At 42.0% G+C, this 20,093-nt stretch overlaps 1 protein-coding gene across 1 annotated transcript in view; it reads right to left on the bottom strand.

Moving 5' to 3' along the window:
• Positions 1–20,093, bottom strand: part of LOC120996073 (solute carrier family 26 member 10-like) — a 103,757-nt gene that overhangs the window by 61,220 nt on the left and 22,444 nt on the right. The window contains 4 exon segments of the mRNA XM_040425764.1: positions 7,171–7,253; positions 8,655–8,807; positions 9,735–9,899; positions 10,112–10,272. Coding sequence (XP_040281698.1) covers positions 7,171–7,253; positions 8,655–8,807; positions 9,735–9,899; positions 10,112–10,272 — 562 coding nt within the window.

Genomic DNA, 20,093 nt, shown 5'->3' with positions numbered 1-20,093 from the left:
GTGATTACTAATACCATTTCTCCTTGCAGTACCCCTGACCCTGAGATTGGGGCCAGGAGGAGGTGTCTAATATGCTATTTGTCTCGCAGTCTAATCATGTCGATCCCTGCGACCATGCGTCTGTTCCAGTGTGTGATCCCATCGTTCCAGCCTCTAGTCATGAACCAGCTGTGAACTGTGATATAATCCAGTTTTCCCCAAGGGTGGGGGCTGACGCTGCTCCTCCAACTTCTCCTGTGAGACACAGGAATGCAGAGGTCACGACGCTGCAGAGAGGTCAAACCCTCCAGAGGAATCATATGAGCAAACATTCTAATTTCTTGCGTGTTTTATTTCAGGTTGAAGGACGATATTTTTGTGCATTCTTATATGCAAGATGAACATATCGGGCCAATAAGGGGTTTAATTGATACAGGATCACAGGCCACTATCTTATCATATAGTTATTTCCAAAAGGTTCTGGATTTAACAGCAAAAAGGCCAAGATTGAAATCGTTCAATGGCTCTCTGATAAGTGTAGGTGGAGATGCTTTACAGGTAACAGGTACCTCATGGTTGACATTTAGAATTGGCAAGAAGACCATTAGACACCCCATATTGATTGTGGATCTTCCATATGATCGGCTGATCATAGGAATTGATTTACTAAAAAGATTGAGTTCCATAATAGACTTCATTAATGAAGCAGTTTGGACTCAAGGGAAGGCACCCTCTGCCTATGAGTACTCTTGCAGCGCACAAGCACAACGCAGTTGTCACGTGATTGAAGAAAGGCCTAACTCTATTCAAGTTCATTTCAGGAACAATCAAACGCCGGATGTCATGATCCTGAAGAATGGTAAGCCCGAGGAAGCTGTCAACGGTGCCGCTCATATCATTACCATCCAAAGGGACAGACTCGAAATGGTAACCCTGTATGATGATGTATTAACTATTTTTTCTTAAAGGGGGAAATCACAAAGTCGCGGACCTGACCAAACATACTCAAACCATGGTACGGTTTGAAAAGGTCAATGACCGTTTATTGATTCCCATACAGGTGAACAATATAGCCCGGGTGAAATATGCCAAATTGGATCTGAAATCCAAAGCCAGCTACATAAGCCTAGGATTCTTAAAACAGGTCACCAATCCTAAAATAATTAAAAGTTTCTCTCCACAGGAACAATGGGTTCATGATCTGGATGGAAATTCCCAGAGTCATAATGTGGTTGCAAGATGTCTTTTGTCTATTTCCATAGGAAATAAGACTACGGAACACGTTTTCATCGTGATAAATGAACCACGGTATCAAATGTATATAGGTAACGACCTTCTACACTGATTTACCGTGCAGATTGATCTGGTGAATAAGACCTTATGGTCCAGATTACCAGGAAATCCAGAGGGATTCCAGGATGTAGAGCAAGCCTTAAGAGGGGGACAACAGATGCCCTATGCCGTAAGTATTGAGGTTGCTGAAGAGGTTGAAATTCCTGAAGGATGCAAACCATTTCTTCTCCCCATTAAAGTAAAGAAGGAACAGAAACTGAAGAATGCAGATGCCTTGATCTGTTTATCCAACCGGATGCAACAACTTGGCCTGAAGGTAAAGCCTACTCCCATGATAAACATCCATCAGGGTCCGTTACATATGGTAATCCATAACATGGCTCCCCATAACATATCCCTACAAAAGGACACCGTAACTGGTTTAGCTATGGATTCAGAATACTATACCTTTGGATTCCAGAATGATGTCATTGGACTTATTCCTGATGAATACCTAACAGAAGAACAGGTAGTAGAACAATGTTTTTTATTAACACCTGAGGGGTTATTTAATATACACTCTGTTTATCCTTTCAGCTCTGAAGAAGGTACATGCCACGTCGAAGAGTCATCATTGGTTTTCAACCATGAAATCGATGAGAAGGAGTACAAGTCCTGCCAACAAGGAAAGGATAAGGTACGCTACACCCAAAATGACTTAACCAGTGAGCTTGAAGAAGCTTACGAGTTAAGTCAGCCTGAAATCTTTTCAGAATGTCAGGAGCGGGTGGAAGAACAAGTCTCTATAGCTGATGCATGCTCCGATGCGTCAACAGCTAAAAGAACTCTTCACAGAGTTCCAGGACATGTTCGCCAAGGATTCTTATGACTGTGGAAAAAACAGACATACATGTTGCAAGAATCCAGACAGATCCCGATGCACCCCCTGTCTTTATCAAACAATACAGACTTCCGCTGGCGGCTTATGAGTCACTATCGGAAATCGTTAAGAACCTGGAGAGGAGGGGCATTATCAGTCCAATACATAGCTCGTTCAACCATCCTATACTTGGAGTCCTCAAACCCAATGGTCAATTTCGTCTCTGCTCGGACCTAAGACAATTAAACAAACGTGTTTACATGTCCGGATGGCACGTGCCGTATATTGACCAATGTTTGGCACAAATTCAAGGATCAAAAATTTTCACCGCCCTTGACTGTGCACAAGGAAATTGGACGATTAAAGTTGACAAGAGGGATCAGTATAAACCGGCCTTCACATTTGGAAAGCAACAATATGCATGGACCCGACTGCCCTTCGGGTACATAAATGCGGGCCATGAATTTGCTGTGTTCATGCATAAGGCTATGCCTGATGCCACTGAACGAGGTACCTTATCCTATGTGGATTACATTCTAATCAAAAGCACGACTTTTGAGGAACACATTGTAGAACTGAGGTATATACTAACCCAACTGAGAACAGCTAGTGTGAAACTTTCTTTTCAGAAGGCTCAATGGTGTCGTGCCAAGGTTAATTTCCTATGTCACGAAATCACTGCTGATGGAATCAACCCACAGAAGAAGAAGGTGGAAGCAGTGATCAATACCAAGTCACCTACAAATCTCAAGGAGTTGAGATCATTCTTGGGCATGATGAACTATTCACACAAGTTTATAGATAATTATGCCGAAATTACAAAGCCTCTTTTGCAGTATTTAAAGAAAGGAGTAAAATGGGAATGCAGTGAGCGTCATGAGCAAGTTGTGAATGAACTCAAGGCCAAACTTATTCAGGCACCATGCCTTGCCTATCCAGAAGGGGGAAAACCTTTCTTCGTGGAAACAGGTTTCACTGACAAAAGCATGAGTGCAGTCCTTTTCCAAAAACAGGAAAACTGGAACAAAATCATTGCCTATGCCAGCAAGTCCTTGTCACCAGTAGAGGTAAAATTCAATAGCTGTGAGAAAGCCTTACTGTCAACTGTGTGGGCTTTGCAATATTTCAGGAGTTTTATCCAAGGTGAAAGGATCATTGTGGAGACTGCACACCAACTGCTGCAATACTTGCAGAGTGATCAGATAAGGGATGGAAACCTGTCAAATAGCAGGATAACCGCCTGGACGATGTCCTTAATGGGATGGCCATTGGAGATCAGGTATAAACAAAATAATAAGAACCCAGTTGCTCAAAGATTAGCTGAACTCCATGATTGCACCAATGCGGAACATAAAAGTGAGTCACAGGAGAATGATTTCCTGGAGGAACAATCATCATCCCCATATAAATCTTACGAAGAGGAGTACTGCAAATCATTACCATGTGTGTATGTAGATGGTTGTTCTTCCCATACAGATATAGGAACTGAGCGTACGCTGGTTGCAGGTGTCGGATTCGTGTGGAATAATATGTTCCCAGAGATGTCCATCGGATGCAAAATCGATCCCAAAAGTAGCCACGTCGCAGAACTTACCGCTGTGTACAGAGCCGTGCAAATGGCTATCGAATATGATATTAAAGAGTTTGTCATAATCACAGATTCTGATTATGTTCGTAACAGCTTTGTGGAGTATTTCCCAGGATGGAAAAGATCTAGCATGATGAGAAGCAACAACAAGCCTGTCAAACATGGTAAAATGTTTTGTAAAATCGACGAGATGGTTATTACCCACAGTCTTACTATTTACTGGAAAAAGGTAAAGGGTCATTCAAAATATCCAGGTGTGGATAAGGAAGGGAATGATCTAGCAGATTCCCTCGCCAAACAAGCAGCCATTTACGGAGAAGTCTTTGACATTGATGACCTCATGGGAACTATCCAAGTGGACGCAACGACAAGGAGTCAGACCCAAAAGGGAACTGAAGCTAATGTGTTGCAATGGAGCCAAGATTCTCCTAGTAAGGATATCATTGCGACCCAAAAGGGGGATCCAGTTATTGGTATCTTTTATAAACACATTGAAGATCCACAGAATTGTCCCATAATCACGGAAGACTGTGATGATAAGGAGGAGTTACGATTTCTGATGAAGGGTAAGTCCCAATTTTCATTACAGGATGGATTGTTGATAAGGACCTCAAAGAACGGTATCACGCAATGGGTAGTACCTGCAGCGTATCGAGGTCTGATGCTACAAAATGCCCATGATGCCCCAAAATCTGGACATCGAGATGAGAAACTAACATACGAGTTACTACGGGACTACGCTTACTGTCCACATATGTTACAAGACATGCGAACATATTGTCAAGGATGTCTAATATGCCCTCAATTCCAGCCACAAGGACCCACTCATCGGGCACCGCTGATGAAAAGGGGGATGTCCATACCATGGTCAGACATCCAAATTGATTTCATTGGCCCAGTAACCACGTCATCAAAAGGCAACAGATACATGTTAACTGTAACTTGTTTGTTCACAAAATGAAATGTTTGCCGTGCAAAACATGCAGTTCAAGCGTATGTGCATCTCTGCTCATTAACCACATATTCTCCAGGTTTGGTCTTCCCCAACGCATCGAGTCCGATCGTGGAAGTCATTTTACTAGTGAAGTGATGACAAAGATGTGGGAAATACTGGGGGTAAAGAGGAAGCTACACATAGCTTATCGGCCAGCCTCTAGTGGTGGAGTGGAGCATTACAACCAATCCATTGTGAATATTCTAAAAAAGTTTGTCAATAAATCCGGTAATGACTGGGATGTCAAGTTGCCGTTGGTCCTCATGGCCATCAGGGCCAACCCAAGCGCAGCAACCAAACTTTCTCCCTTCGAGATCATCACAGGAAGGAAGATGGTGTTACCCCAGCATTTATTATACTGGACAACAGATCATAATTTGATAAATGCTACAACATCGCATCAATATGTGGAAAATTTACGCAAGCACCTTCAACATGCTTTTGCGTTTGCCCAGAAGAATATAGAGAAAGCTGCAGTGAGTGCTAAAACATACTACCATCTGAAAACTACTCAGAAGGAGTATCAAATTTCTGATCAGGTTTATCTCTATAACTTCGCTCGGGATCAAATGAAGGAGAGAAAATTCTTACCTTCATGGAAAGGACCTTATGTCATTATTGACAAGTTGTCACCAGTGGTATACAAGATAAAAATCCTTAAGGGGGATAAATTTGTTGAAAAATGGGTGCACATTAATCAACTACGTGTTTGTCATCCTAGCTTACGACTTCGAGAGATAAAAGGAGTCGGATGAGAGGTGAAGAGATTTTACAGCTCCAGGTAAAGACGGAAATTAGGATTGGTATTGTATGAAAAAACGTGTATACTAACCCATCCTCACGTGTATTTCCTATATAACTAAACATCTCTTAATTGACCTCTAAAACAAGGAACTTACCCTGTTCAAGAAAAGAACCTATGCCAATCAAAAATATATAATAGCATTAACCTCTTTTCTTGCAGGATAAAAAGTGAAAGATGTATGTACTCATATATGTCATACAATATTTTAGGCGCAAGATGCCAACTAAGATGATTGCCATCATCTATGTCATCCTGATCTTGGGGAAGGAGTTCCACGCAGAGCCGATTGTTATGCCAGGTCCTTCGTCCGGAATCATGCTGCCGGACACTGCAGGGTTCATTCTGAGGAACAAGAGGATTTTATCCCAGAAGATTTACATCAGCCTGGATCCACGCGCCTTCATCAAAAAACAAGTCAACGTGTCCGAGATCCTGTCACCGGAGATCCAAACCTGGTACCAGACGCACATCGGATATTCCCAAGAACGGATTACGCAAATCCTGGAGCAAGCGAGAAAGACCTTAACCAGAGAGCAATTTTCTACAAACCAAAGACCAAAGCGATTTATGCCTGAAATCGTAGCCGCCATAATCTTTGGCGTAGATGGCGCTGTTATTGCTACCGGTGTAATAGTGGCCAAGTCCATCCCTATGATAACATTAGAAGTTGGTTCATTGAAAAGGAACCCAATAAACATTCATGCGGAGATGGAGAATCAAAACAAACATTTATCGAACTTATATCCTGTTTTGCAGGATCTATGGCATAATTTAGTTTGTTGACCATCCAAAACAGTGCGTTGGATAAGGTTCTTCAAGAAGACTTTAGGTAAACTATGGCTAAAACACCTTAGACAAGGTCTTCGCGCCGTGACCCATGAAGAAGACATATGAAAAGCCCTTTTGAACATTCCAAATATATTCACACTTTATGGAACATTTTGGAATGAAGGGGGATTTGTCATTATAGCTTTAACAATAAGCATGTGAGAATATCAAGGATTATACCTCCTTTTTATCCTGAAATGTTCCCATTAGCAGTGTCATACAAGTCTCTGATGCTATTTATAGTAAAATCCACTGAATTTCTGAAATTTTCCTTATTCACTTTTTCTGAGCCGAGTAGCCATGTTTTTCCTCACTGACTCCTATTAGGCAGTTTTTGCTTGCATTGCTTAGACCTACAATGTGTAATGTGTAATAAACCTAGCTACACTATTCAGGTCCATGTGCAATGACAAATAGGGCCATGTCCTGATTTTCACTGACAAGTATAGGACATGTTTCTTTTTTTATGCTGAGCCGTGCAATGGAAGAAAAGGGCTCCATAGAAGTGAATGGGACAGCATCTAATCCGCAAAAAAACGGATCCGCATTTTTGCGGACAGCATACGGCCATCTAAATGAGCCCTAAAAAAATTCTAGATAAAAGACTTATGGGGGAGATTTATCAAACTGGTGTAAAGTATAACTGGCTGAGTTGCCCATAACAACCAATCCGATTCCACCTGTCATTTCCCAAAGGAGCTGTGAAAAATTAAAGGTGGAATCTTATTGGTTGCTATGGACAACTAAGCCAGTTCTACTTCACACCACTTTGATAAATCTCCCCCTATATTACCACATTATAAATGAATGATAATGGTTATTACCCTGCTGGTATACTTCCAACTATCTGCACATTATATCGGTTATCTAGAGATGAAGCGAACGTTATTCCAGTTGCTACAAGAACCTGTAATAAAAAGAAAAATATCTAATGAGATGCATTCATTTTCTTAAATTATTTTAAATAAAGCTGATTTAATTATATGCAAGTTAATTGAATATTTGGGGGAGCTATTTTTTCTCACGTTCAGTAAATTCCTATCATACTGTCACTGGCAATTTCATCCTGATAGGGAGGTCTCCTTTATTGTGGGGTTAAAATCAGCAAGTTGTTAGTGTAGCAGTAGTTGTTAGTGTAGTTACAGATCCACTGTGTACTGGACATGTTACATAAGTCCTTCACAATCATCTCCTGATGGTTGGTGAAGCATGCAAGCCATGACTAACAAATACAAAAGTAGCTTGGGCACTTTACATCAAGACATCTTTTACAGGTCAATTTCTTACACTAGCAAAATAGGTTTGACATATCGTAAGTCTACTAATGGGCCCCCAAGTTTACAATGCAATTACAAAAGGATATGGGCATGTTCTACATAGATGGAGGATAAGATAAAAATAATTTTCTCAGTGGAGTCCAAGATGCCTAGTCCAATACATAAACAGTAGGCAATGATATGGCTTGTATTTATTCCATTCTGTTAAGCATCAATCATCTTCATTTAAGAAAAGCCATATACATTTTTTGTTTAATTTGTCATCACTTGACAAATTTCTTACAGACTAAAACAAGACCTCCTGGTTGCCGTGATGGTCCATGCCTGCCACTGCTCTGCTCATATTGCTCCGCATGGCTGCCTGGCTTACCCGTCCCCTGCTCCTGGTCTTTGGTAGTTCAGATCCCCCAGCATCCCTCTCCATTTATCCAGCAGGCCTGGCTGCTGGAGAAGCTCTGTGGTATTTCCCCTATGCCAAGGAGACTGAGCAATAGGTTTTCTAGTTTGTTAGACCCTGCAGAGGTGAGCTTTATTCCATCTGACTATTCATTCTTGACCTAGGCTTAACTACGGCTGCTTGATACGACCCCTGCCTATCGTAATGATCGTATTGCGGCTCACCTTGACCTTTAGCCTGATTACTGGATTGAATGTACTTTGCCTGCTCTGACTTCAGCTTGTTCCGAACTTGTTTTTTACTGATCACTGTGTTCTGCATCATTGTCTGTTTGCCCTGTGGGTCAGCTGTTAACCAAGGACAGACTACTACAGGAGGTAGCAGCCTGGTGGTTCCCCTGTATCAAAATCTAGATCCCTGTATAAGGCTTAAAGGGTGATGACCAGGTGACTGCCAGGATAACAGCCTTAGGAGTAGCCCCAAGGGGTTCCACACTCACTGCATATCACTGCTTGAAATGCCCTCTAAATACAGTGGAATACAGTGGCATATTACAAACCGACCCATGTGCTGCCCTTCAGTCTGTATTCTACTACCAGCCAGCATTTGCATGGTCACGTTTAAAAAAACTTACCATAATGATCTCTCCTGGTATTGGTGTCCGGAGCTTTGTTCGGAACCGAACATTAAGTTCTTTGATGGGTATCAGCACAGCTAAGCAGAGTATTGATATAATCAGCTCTGCAACATTTGTCATATGGGCAGCTCTAAATACTGATGCTAATGTCTGAAAAACAAAGAAAAGCAAATTTACTTTAATGACCTATCCTCAGGATAGATCATCAATATCAGATCAGTGGAGGTTCGATTCCCGGGACCCCCGCCGATCAGCGTTACAAAGAGGCCATGGTGCTCCATGAGTGACCGATGAACATGTCACATGGCCTAGGTGCAGCTCAACCCCATTCAAATGAATGAAGCTCAGCTGTCATACCAAGCACTCCCGCTATCAAATGGATGACGCTGTACTTGGTAAGCTATGAGGAGGCCCCAGCACCCACCAGAGCTCCCTAGAGCGCCGCAGCTTCCTGAAACAGCTGATTGGCAGGGGGGCAAGGAGATGGACCCCCACCAATCTCATATTGACAAACTAGCCTGAGAACAGGTTATCAATATGTAAATCTTAGAGAATCTCTTTAATCAAATGTTTCCATTAATATTGCATTTTTTCCTTTCGTAAGCACAGTTTCAAGAATTGTGCTAATACCCTTAGGATCCTGAAACATGTAATAACGGCTGCCCAATTTATATATCAAGGTATGCAAAATAGTACTTGGCCATAATTGTGCTTAGTACTGGATTTACTCATCAGGAGTATGTAGGCATACAATAGTCTACTGTACGATCAACTTTTAACCATGATGGCCAATGGTGGTACAGTAAGTTTTTTTCCATCAGTATTTACAGCGTGGGGTCTGCATATAAGAACTGAATGAAGAATACTTGACCAAATCCTAGTAGATTAGTTATAAAAAAAGCCCTGACCTGAGTATCAGGTAATCTTTTCTAGAGGCCTGTCTGATAGAAGCCACCTCCTGTCTCTAAAAGATGCAGTCCTAGTTGTGCTTGTAGATACTTTTGCTTATTTTAGGCTTTGTTTTATTTGTCCTTGCAACACGATTCCTAGAAGAAACTGGCAGTGTTTTGGGCTCACCTTAAAAATGGCAAAGGACCCAGTAGGACGTGGGAGAGGTAATCCCATCATGTTCTGGATCTGAGAAACGGTGACATGAAAAGCAGCAGCATTGGTGAAAGCTTTGACTATAGGCTCAGACAAGTACGTGGACAGAAAGCCCAGCTGTAGAACAAACATAATAACCTGAGAGGATAGAGCAGAAGTAGTACAGACGTGTCAGTTTGCATTGTATTTTAATAGCATTTGCATTTATTTTTATATACACTTTATTGGTAGCTATAAAGACATTTATAACATTATTACATTTATATTGGTTGAAGCACAACGTTATATGAGAATTGCCTTATACTTATTTTGGGACAAAATTATAGGTATTGTGTCTGGGGTTAACTTACCATTATAAGTCCCATTAAGAAGGCAATAGCAGCAGCCATCCCTATTCTCTGAGCATATATTTCTGATTGCTCCTCACTGGTGAGGTTTCTGTGTAATGTGTTCTCAAAAAGATGTTCATCAATGACTGAGCCAGTCATTAGGCTTAGCACAGCAAAGGTACCTAGGGGTCAAAAAATGTAATGCAGTAAAATTAGGTTTGATAACTCAAGCATATTCAACAGATAATTGTCCTGACCTCTCACCAACACAAGATTTTGCTGCCACAAAAGAAGTTGTATAGATTAGGGCCTCTTTCACACGGGCGTTGCGGGAAAAGGTGCGGGTGTGTTGCGGGAACATGCGCGATTTTTCCGCGCGAGTGCAAAACATTGTAATGCGTTTTGCACGCGCGTGAGAAAAATCGGCATGTTTGGTACCCAAAACCGTATTATAACATGGTTATAAGGGAAAATAATAGCATTCTGAATACAGAATGCATAGTACAATAGGGCTGGAGGGGTTAAAAAAAAAAAATAATAATTTAACTCACCTTAATCCACTTGACCGCGCAGCCGGCATCTCTTCTGTCTTCTTCTTTGCTGTGCACAGGAATAGGACCTTTGATGACATCACTGTGCTCATCACATGGTCCAATCACATGGTTCATCACCATGGTGAGAGACCATGTGATTGGATCATGTGATGTGACGTCACCACAGGTCCTTAGCCAGCAGCTCAACATTACAGAAGAAGACAGAGATCCGCAACTACGCGATCAAGTGGACTCGGTGAGTTAATTATTTTTTATTTTTAACCCCTCCATCACTATTTTACTTTGCATTCTGTATTCAGAATGCTATTATTTTCCCTTATAACCATGTTATAAGGGAAAATAATACAGATCGGGTCCCCAGCCCGATTGTCACCTAGCAACCATGCGTGAAAATCGCACCGCATCCGCACTTGCTTGCGGATGCTTGCGATTTTCACGCGGCCCCATTCACTTCTATGGGGTCTGCTTGCGTGAAAAACGCAGAATATATAGCTTGCTGCGATTTTCATGCAACGCACAAGTGATGCGTGAAAATCACAGCTCATGTGCACAGCCCCTTAGAAATTAATGGGTCAGGATTCAGTGCGGGTGCAATGCGTTCACCTCACGCATTGCACCCGCGCGGAAATCTCGCCCCGGGTGAAAGGGGCCTAAAAGTAAAAGTTATATATTGTGTAAAGTTATACAATTTTCCAATATACTTTCTTTATCAAAGCTCTCTGCTTGTATTTATCCAGTAATAACTTTTAATGTTTACCACCCGATGAAAGTTTGTCTGGTGACATTACAGTGCAGGATATAGAGCTGTATCTTGTAACTAGCCAACCACTTGTGTGATTAACTTTTACTCATACAGCGTAATAGCTTTTTAACATGTAAAAAGGGTATTTGTACCTAGAGTACACTTTTTCTACTTAATTTTTCCAATCTGGATATATCACTTCTCTGACGCTTTTTCAGGATTACCCAGTCTAAGGGCTCATGCACACGACCGTATGCCCTCCGAGACATGCGGTCCGTGAGCCGGCCATATGTCCCGGAGTGGCATACATCGTGTGCACAGGAGTACACAGCATCATAGGTTACTATGATGCTGTGCGCATCGGGCCGCCCGTGGGGCTATTGTCCTGCACTCATTATATCATATGAGTGCAGGACAATAGTCCGGCAAGCGGCCCGATGCGCACAGCATCATAGTAACCTATGACGCTGTGTGGTCCCGTGCGCACGATGTATGCCGCTCCGGGACATATGTCCCGCTCACGGACCGTATATCTCGGAGGGCATATGGTCGTGTGCAGGAGCCCTAAGGCTTCATGCACATGAACATTTTTTTTTTCTTACATATTTTGCAGATTGGATGCAAACCCATTCATTTCAATGGATCCATAAAAAATGCAGACAGCAAACCGTGTTCTGTCCACATCCATATGTCCGCACTTCCGTCATGCAAAAAAATAGAACCATTTTGCAGACAAGAGTAGGCATTTTGACAATGGGGCCCGTGGAAATAGCGGGATGCACACAGCTGGTATTTGTAGTTTGCAGATCTGCGGTTCATGGTCGTGCGCATGAGGCCTAATTCAGGATTATTTCTTTCACTTAAAGGTACAAGGAATACTAGGAATGTGGACAGACGGCATATGCTGATAGAGATACACTGCCTGTCCAAAAAAAAAAGTCGCCACCAAAAAAAAAGATTCTCAATGGGGTTAAGGTCTGGACTCTGTGGTGGCCAATCCATCATGATCATTCAGGATTTTTTTCCCGCCACATTTCTTCCTCGAATAAGATGGGTCCCCACTATCCTTCCAGTTTTTAATAATGCGTTGGACAGTTCTTAACCCAATTTTAGTAGTTTCTGCAATCTCCTTAGATGTTTTCTCTGCTTAATGTATGCCAATGATATGACCCTTCTCAAACAGACTAACATCTTTTCCACGACCACGAGATGTGTCTTTCGACATGGTTGTTTAAGAAATGAGAAGCAACTCATTGCACCAGTTGGGGTTAAATAACTTGTTGCCAGCTGAAATATAATCGCAGTAATTATCCAATAGGAGGCTCATAACTATTTTCTTAGTTAAATCCAGGTGGCGACTTCTTTTTTGGGACAGGCAGTGTATAATACTACTGCAAGTCACCATGTAAAATATGTGACATACATGCATGTTCTGCAGTCCTACCTGTGGGTAGCTCTGTATAGAGCAGGAGGAGCTGAGCAAATTGATATATAGTTTGTGGGAAAAGATTAATTATAACTTGCTATTTATTTAAATCTCAGCTTTTTCTGTAATGATCAGTGGATGTGGAATCAGGTAAATGAAGAAAACAGGGCCCGGAGACAAATGGAGTTCCTCTATCAGCTCTTCTTTATTGTTCACATAAAATAGACAGACATCACCACCTCCTACATGGCATGACGTTGATGCGTTTCGGGTTGGCACCCTTAGTCGTAACACTATGCCATGTGTGGCCTCACTATTTAAAGGGGTTGGAGTTCACTCCCCCCCAGCCGCGGGGAAGGAATCTCCAGCTCCATAGGTTGCCACACACAATGACACACCCTTTCGTTTTGTGCATCAATTACTGATATAATTGGTAACACACTGTGTGGACATTGCATTGGGGATATTAACCCTGAAGATGCCACGATACTCATTCGCTGGCAAAGCCGCACAGTGTGAACATGCCATCATTAAAAAATGTATAATACATATTCAAACAGATTACATAAAACCAAACTAAACAAAAAATGACCTTCTGTATTCCAACCAGTTGTGGCTTATTACATTGTAACAAATTATATTAGGCTATTAGTTGTTTAATGCTGTAAATTCTGACAATGTACAAATAAACCAATATTCCCCATTGCGGTTGACAAGCAGCAGTGGTATTATCCACAGGCAGCGATCGCTACATGTGTGTAGCGCGACCAGGTGCCTAAAATTCAAAGCACCATGGATGCGCTAAATTGGACAACTTGCTAGACAACTAAACCGCAAGAAGGAAAGTCGCCCTGTCTGACCAAGGTCCCATGAGCTGTTGAACAGAGATGTGTACAAGACCTGGTAATCCAAATAGTGACCAACGTTCCTACATTGTGAAAAATTCGTTTGACAAAAATATATTTTCAAACCTAACTATGTTCACAGTGATAAATATTTACCATTCTATTTGTTTGATGGTTCACTGATAAACATAGGTCAATTCTTTTTTCAAATTGAGGCCCGCTGGAGTCCTAGTAGCAAGTCTAAAAATCCAGTAGGCTTCCCTAAGAAGGATTTTTTTCCGGTGGTCCCCACCTCTTTTAGGGGCCACAACTCGCTCGATGGCAAATGCCCGAAAAAATGACACTTGACGTGCATGTTTTTGTATGAAGTGCCTGGCTACATTTGAAATATTTAAAATATTCGGGTTGTTAATGTAGTTTAGATGTTCAAGAATACGGCTTTTAAATTTACGACAGGTGCTGCCTATATACATTAGGTCACAATGCGTGCATTTAATAACATAAATAACACCTTCCGTATTACAATTTATGTAACTACGGATGGGAAATTTGCACGTATGGTCTGAATTATCAAATGATTTTGTAGGCAGCACATAATCACAAGTTTTACAGGGGTTACCCCCACATTTAGTAAATCCTTTATAGATAAGCCAATTCTGCTTAAAATTGGTTCGGGTGCTGCCGGCGGTGTACAGGGACGGGGACAGCGAGCAGGACAGAGTGGTTGCCTTTCTCGACACAATTCTGCACCCTGATTTAACCCCTTAAGGACTTAGGACGTATCGGTACGGCATGGATCCCGAGTCCTTAAGGACCCATGACGTACCGGTACGTCATAACTTGAAATCTGTATTCCGGCGCCCGAGGGGTTAATCGGAACGGGATTTCGGCTGAAATCATTCAGCCGGCATCCCGTAACAATGCAGGGGGGGGTCATTTGACCCCCCCGCATCGGCGATCGCAGAAAGCCGCAGGTCAATTCAGACCTGCGGTTTGCTGCGCTTTGTGCAGTTTCTGATCCCCGCGGGCCCTGACCGCGGGGATCAGAAGCTTTAGTGTCCCTAAAATATATATTTTACACCCCCCCCTGCACCCCTGCATGATTTTTTGCCGGCGGGTGGTGCAGGGGGGGAGTTGTGGGCGGTGGGTGCGGTGCGGGAGGCGGGCGGTGCGGCAGGCGGGATCGCGATCCCCCGCCCGCCTCCCCTTGTATAATCGTTGGTCTCTAGTGGGTATACCAGGGTGCCAGCACATTGCTGGCACCCTGGTATAAACGGCTGACATCGATGATGCGATGTCAGCCGTTTAACCCTTTCCATACAGCGGTCCGTACGGACCGCTGTATGGAAAAAGTTAACAGTAAGAGGGAGCTCCCTCCCTCTCCCATCGGGGGGCTGCTGTGCCTTTGCAGCCCCCCGATGGAGAGGGAGAGAGCCCCCAGAGAGCCCCCATCAGCCCTGTGCTTACCCTTCCCCGTCTGCGAAGTTCTGACAACTACTGAGCAGACGGGGAAGGTTCCCATGGCAACAGGACGCCTCTCAGGCATCCTGCTGTCCATGGTGCTGAACAGATCTGTGCTAAAGGCAGAGATCTGTTCAGACAAAGTGTAAGTAAAATACAGTACTGTACAATATATATTGTTCTGTACTGTATTATACAGACATCAGACCCACTGGATCTTCAAGAACCAAGTGGGTCTGGGTCAAAAAAAAAGTGAAAAAAAGTGAAAAAAAAGTAAAAATCCAAAAACACATTTATCACTGATTAAAAATGAAAAAAATTAAATTCCCTACACATGTTTGGTATCAACGCGTCCGTAACGACCTGATCTATAAAACGGTCATGTTACTTTCCCCGCACGGTGAACGCCATAAAAATAAAAAAATAAAAACTATTAGGAAATTGAAATTTTGCCCACCTTACTTCCCAAAAAAGGTAATAAAAGTGATCAAAAAAGTCGCATGTACGCCAAAATAGTACCAATCAAACCGTCATCTCATCCCGCAAAAATCATACCCTACCCAAGATAATCGCCCAAAAACTGAAAAAACTATGGCTCTTAGACTATGGAAACACTAAAACATGATTCTTTTGGTTTCAAAAATGAAATCATTGTGTAAAACTTAAATAAATAAATAAAAAGTATACATATTAGGTATTGCCGCGTCCGTATCGACCGGCTCTATAAAAATATCACATGACCTAACCCCTCAGGTGACCACCGTAAAAAAATAAAAATAAAAACGGTGTAAAAAAGCAATTTTTTGTCATCTTACATCACAAAAAGTGTAATAGCAAGTGATCAAAAAGTCATATGCACCCCAAAATAGTGCCACTCAAACCGTCATCTCATCCCGCAAAAAATGAGACCCTACTTAAGATAATCGCCCAAAAACTGAAAAAACTATGGCTCTTAGACTATGGAGACACTAAAACATTTTTTTTGTTTTAAAAATGAAATCATTGTGTAAAACTTACATAAATAAAAAAAATTGCATACATATTAGGTATCGCCGCGTCCGTGACAACCTGCTCTATAAAATTACCACATGATCTAACCTGTCAGATGAATGTTGTAAATAACAAAAAAAAAAAAACGTGCCAAAAAATCTATTTCTTGTTACCTTGCCGCACAAAAAAGTGTAATATAGAGCAACCAAAAATCATATGTACCCTAAACTAGTACCAACAAAACTGCCACCCTATCCCGTAGTTTCTAAAATGGGGTCACTTTTTTGGAGTTTCTACTCTAGGGGTGCATCAGGGGGGCTTCAATTGGGACATGGTGTCAAAAAAAACCAGTCCAGCAAAATCTGCCTTCCAAAAACCGTATGGCATTCCTTTCCTTCTGCGCCCTGCCGTGTGCCCGTACAGCGGTTTACGACCACATATGGGGTGTTTCTGTAAACTACAGAATCAGGGCCATAAATAATGAGTTTTGTTTGGCTGTTAACCCTTGCTTTGTAACTGGAAAAAAAATATTAAAATGGAAAATCTGCCAAAAAAGTGAAATTTTGAAATTGTATCTCTATTTTCCATTAAATCTTGTGCAACACCTAAAGGGTTAACAAAGTTTGTAAAATCTGTTTTGAATACCTTGAGGTGTGTAGTTTCTTAGATGGGGTCACTTTTATGGAGTTTCTACTCTAGGGGTGCATCAGGGGGGCTTCAAATGGGACATGGTGTCAAAAAACCAGTCCAGCAAAATCTGGCTTCCAAAAACCATATGGCGCACCTTTCCCTCTACGCCCTACTGTGTGCCCGTACAGTAGTTTACGGCCACATATGGGGTGTTTCTGTAAACTACAGAATCAGGGCCATAAATAATGAGTTTTGTTTGGCTGTTAACCCTTGCTTTGTAACTGGAAAAAAAATATTAAAATGGAAAATCTGCCAAAAAGTGAAATTTTGAAATTGTATCTCTATTTTCCATTAAATCTTGTGCAACACCTAAAGGGTTAACAAAGTTTGTAAAATCAGTTTTGAATACCTTGAGGGGTGTAGTTTCTTAGATGGGGTCACTTTTATGGAGTTTCTACTCTAGGGGTGCATCAGGGGGGCTTCAAATGGGACATGGTGTCAAAAAAACAGTCCAGCAAAATCTGGCTTCCAAAAACCATACGGCGCACCTTTCACTCTGCGCCCCGCTGTGTGCCCGTACAGTAGTTTACGGTCACATATGGGGTGTTTCTGTAAACGGCAGAGTCAGGGCAATAAAGATACAGTCTTGTTTGGCTGTTAACCCTTGCTTTGTTAGTGGAAAAAATGGGTTAAAATGGAAAATTAGGCAAAAAAAAGAAATTCGCAAATTTCATCCCCATTTGCCAATAACTCTTGTGCAACACCAAAAGTGTTAACGAAGTTTGTAAAATCAGTTTTGAATACCTTGAGGGGTGTAGTTTATAGAATGGGGTCATTTTTGGGCGGTTTCTATTATGTAAGCCTCGCAAAGTGACTTCAGACCTGAACTGGTCCCTAAAAATTGGGTTTTTGTAAATTTCTGAAAAATTTCAAGATTTGCTTCTAAACTTCTAAGCCTTATAACATCCCCAAAAAATAAAATATCAATCCCAAAATGCTACAAACATGAAGTAGACATATGGGGAATGTAAAGTAATCACAATTTTTGGGGGTATTACTATGTATTACTGAAGTAGAGAAACTGAAAGTTTGAAATTTGATAATTTTTCTAAATTTTTGGTAAATATGGTATTTTTTTATGCAAAAAAATTAACTTTTTTGACCCAATTTTAGCAGTGTCATGAAGTACAATATGTGACGAAAAAGCAATCTCAGAACGGCCTGGATAAGTCAATGCGTTTTAAAGTTATGAGCACTTAAAGTGACACTGGTCAGATTTGCAAAAAATGGCCAAGTCCTTAAGGTGAAATAGGGCTGAGTCCTTAAGGGGTTAAGAGCTTGGTACAGAATGTTGTCATCATATAATATAGGTAAGCATTTTTTTATTACAGAACTAATTGCATTGAATTCGCTACTGTAAGTTAAAGATAAAGTGGGAACTCTGTTCTGGTCACTGTCCCCGGCAACCTCGACACCGCCGGCAGCAGTCTTATTACCAGACTTGTTGTTTGGTTTTCCAAACAACATGTCATTTCTTTCTTTCTGTAATGCTAGCTCCCTCCCCCTTTTTATCATCCAAACCGGATAGTTTCTATCCCTCAGTCTTATTTCCACTTTGTTGAATTCTTCTTCCAATTTATCTTTATTACTACAATTTCTGGCTGTACGTGTAAATTCACCCACGGGAATTGCTCTGATGGTGTGAATGGGATGGTGACTTTTGGCATTTAATATGGAATTACCTGCCACTTCTTTCCTGTAGGTGATGGTGTGCACCACCTCACCTGGGTGCCCGCGGAGTGTCAAATCAAGGAAATTTGTGTGGGAAGCATGTGCTGTACATAAAAATTGTAGATTGTAATCGTTATTATTTAGATACGCCTGTAGGTCTGGGACGGCAGACACACCGCCGGCCCAAACCATGAGCACGTCGTCGATGTATCTGCCGTACCAGACCAAACCAGGCATAAAGGGATTGTTCACATTATAGATATATTTTTCCTCCCAATATGACATTGTCAAGTTTGCCAGTGATGGTGAAAATTTCGCTCCCATTGACACGCCGCGGGTCTGTAGGTAGTACACACCATCAAACATGAAATAATTATGCGTTAGCAAATATGTTGTCAATTCACATATAAAATCTACATGACCGGAACGGAGTCCGGTATATCGGTGGAGATGGTATTCCATCGCCAACAGAGAAATCCCGTGGGGAATGGAGGGGTAGAGAGAGACTACATCTGCTGTAATCCAACAGTAATTAGCTTCCCATGTAAATTTGTACATTGCTCGTAGCACATCCCCCGTATCCTTTAGGAACCCTGGAGTGCGCCTGACCAGTGGCTGGAGAACGTTGTCCAGCCAACTGCCCAGGCGCTCTGTCAGGGAGCCCATACCAGACACTATGGGGCAAAGGGGGTGGACGGGGGGTGGACGCCTTTATGGACTTTCGGTAAGGCATGCATGATGGGTATGACTAGAGCATCCACACACAGATACTTGTATTCACCGTCACTGAAAATACCCAGATCTTTTCCTTTCTGTAACAGTGACATATAATTATTCATGTATTCCTGTAATGGATCTTTTGGTAGTTTACTGTATGTGGATGTGTCAGCCAACATTTCCCGTAATTGACTGCCATAGATTTCTTTGTCCATGACGACCACCGCCCCCCCCCCCCTTATCCGCCATTTTAATAACCAGGGAATCACACTGCTGTAACTCCTGGAGTGCCTGGGCTTGGGATGCGCTAAGATTGCTATGATAGTGATGTGGAATCACTGTGTCAACCAACTGATTTGACTTTAGGCTAAATCTAAGGACATTATCCAGGTGGTCCCTTGTTATTCAGGACTTCTCTGCAGGGGAGCCACAACCTCCTGGAGTAGTCGCAGTGTGGTTGACAGTTGACCCTAGGGAGTTTCTACGAATCCGTGAAATAGTCCAAAGGTCAGGGCAGGCAGCTCAGGGTCAGTACAGTGATCAGGCATAGGTCAGGCATCAGTTGGTCAGAACCAGGGAATTAAGCAGAAGTTGGTACACGGGCAGACAAGCAGTAAGTGTAAGTGTGTATACATAGATAGCTGTCACACACTTATAGCTGTACATGGGGGCAGACTTAAGTTTAGAAAGGGCAAATATATAAATGTATATCTCTCAAAACTATATATTAATCTGCTCAGCTCCTCCTGCTCTATAACATGCTGCCTGTGGATTGCACTGCACGTCCTCTTCTACTCGATTACTTAATATATCAGTGTGGTTTATCTTGACCATTAATGAAATTCTCATCATGAACTGCCATGAAACACAGTGCCTTGAAAAAGTATTCATACCCCTTAAACTTTTC

The sequence above is a fragment of the Bufo bufo genome, chromosome 3 (genome assembly GCF_905171765.1).
Source record: "Bufo bufo chromosome 3, aBufBuf1.1, whole genome shotgun sequence".
Lineage (NCBI taxonomy): Eukaryota > Metazoa > Chordata > Amphibia > Anura > Bufonidae > Bufo > Bufo bufo.
This window is presented reverse-complemented; position numbering and strand designations above follow the sequence as displayed.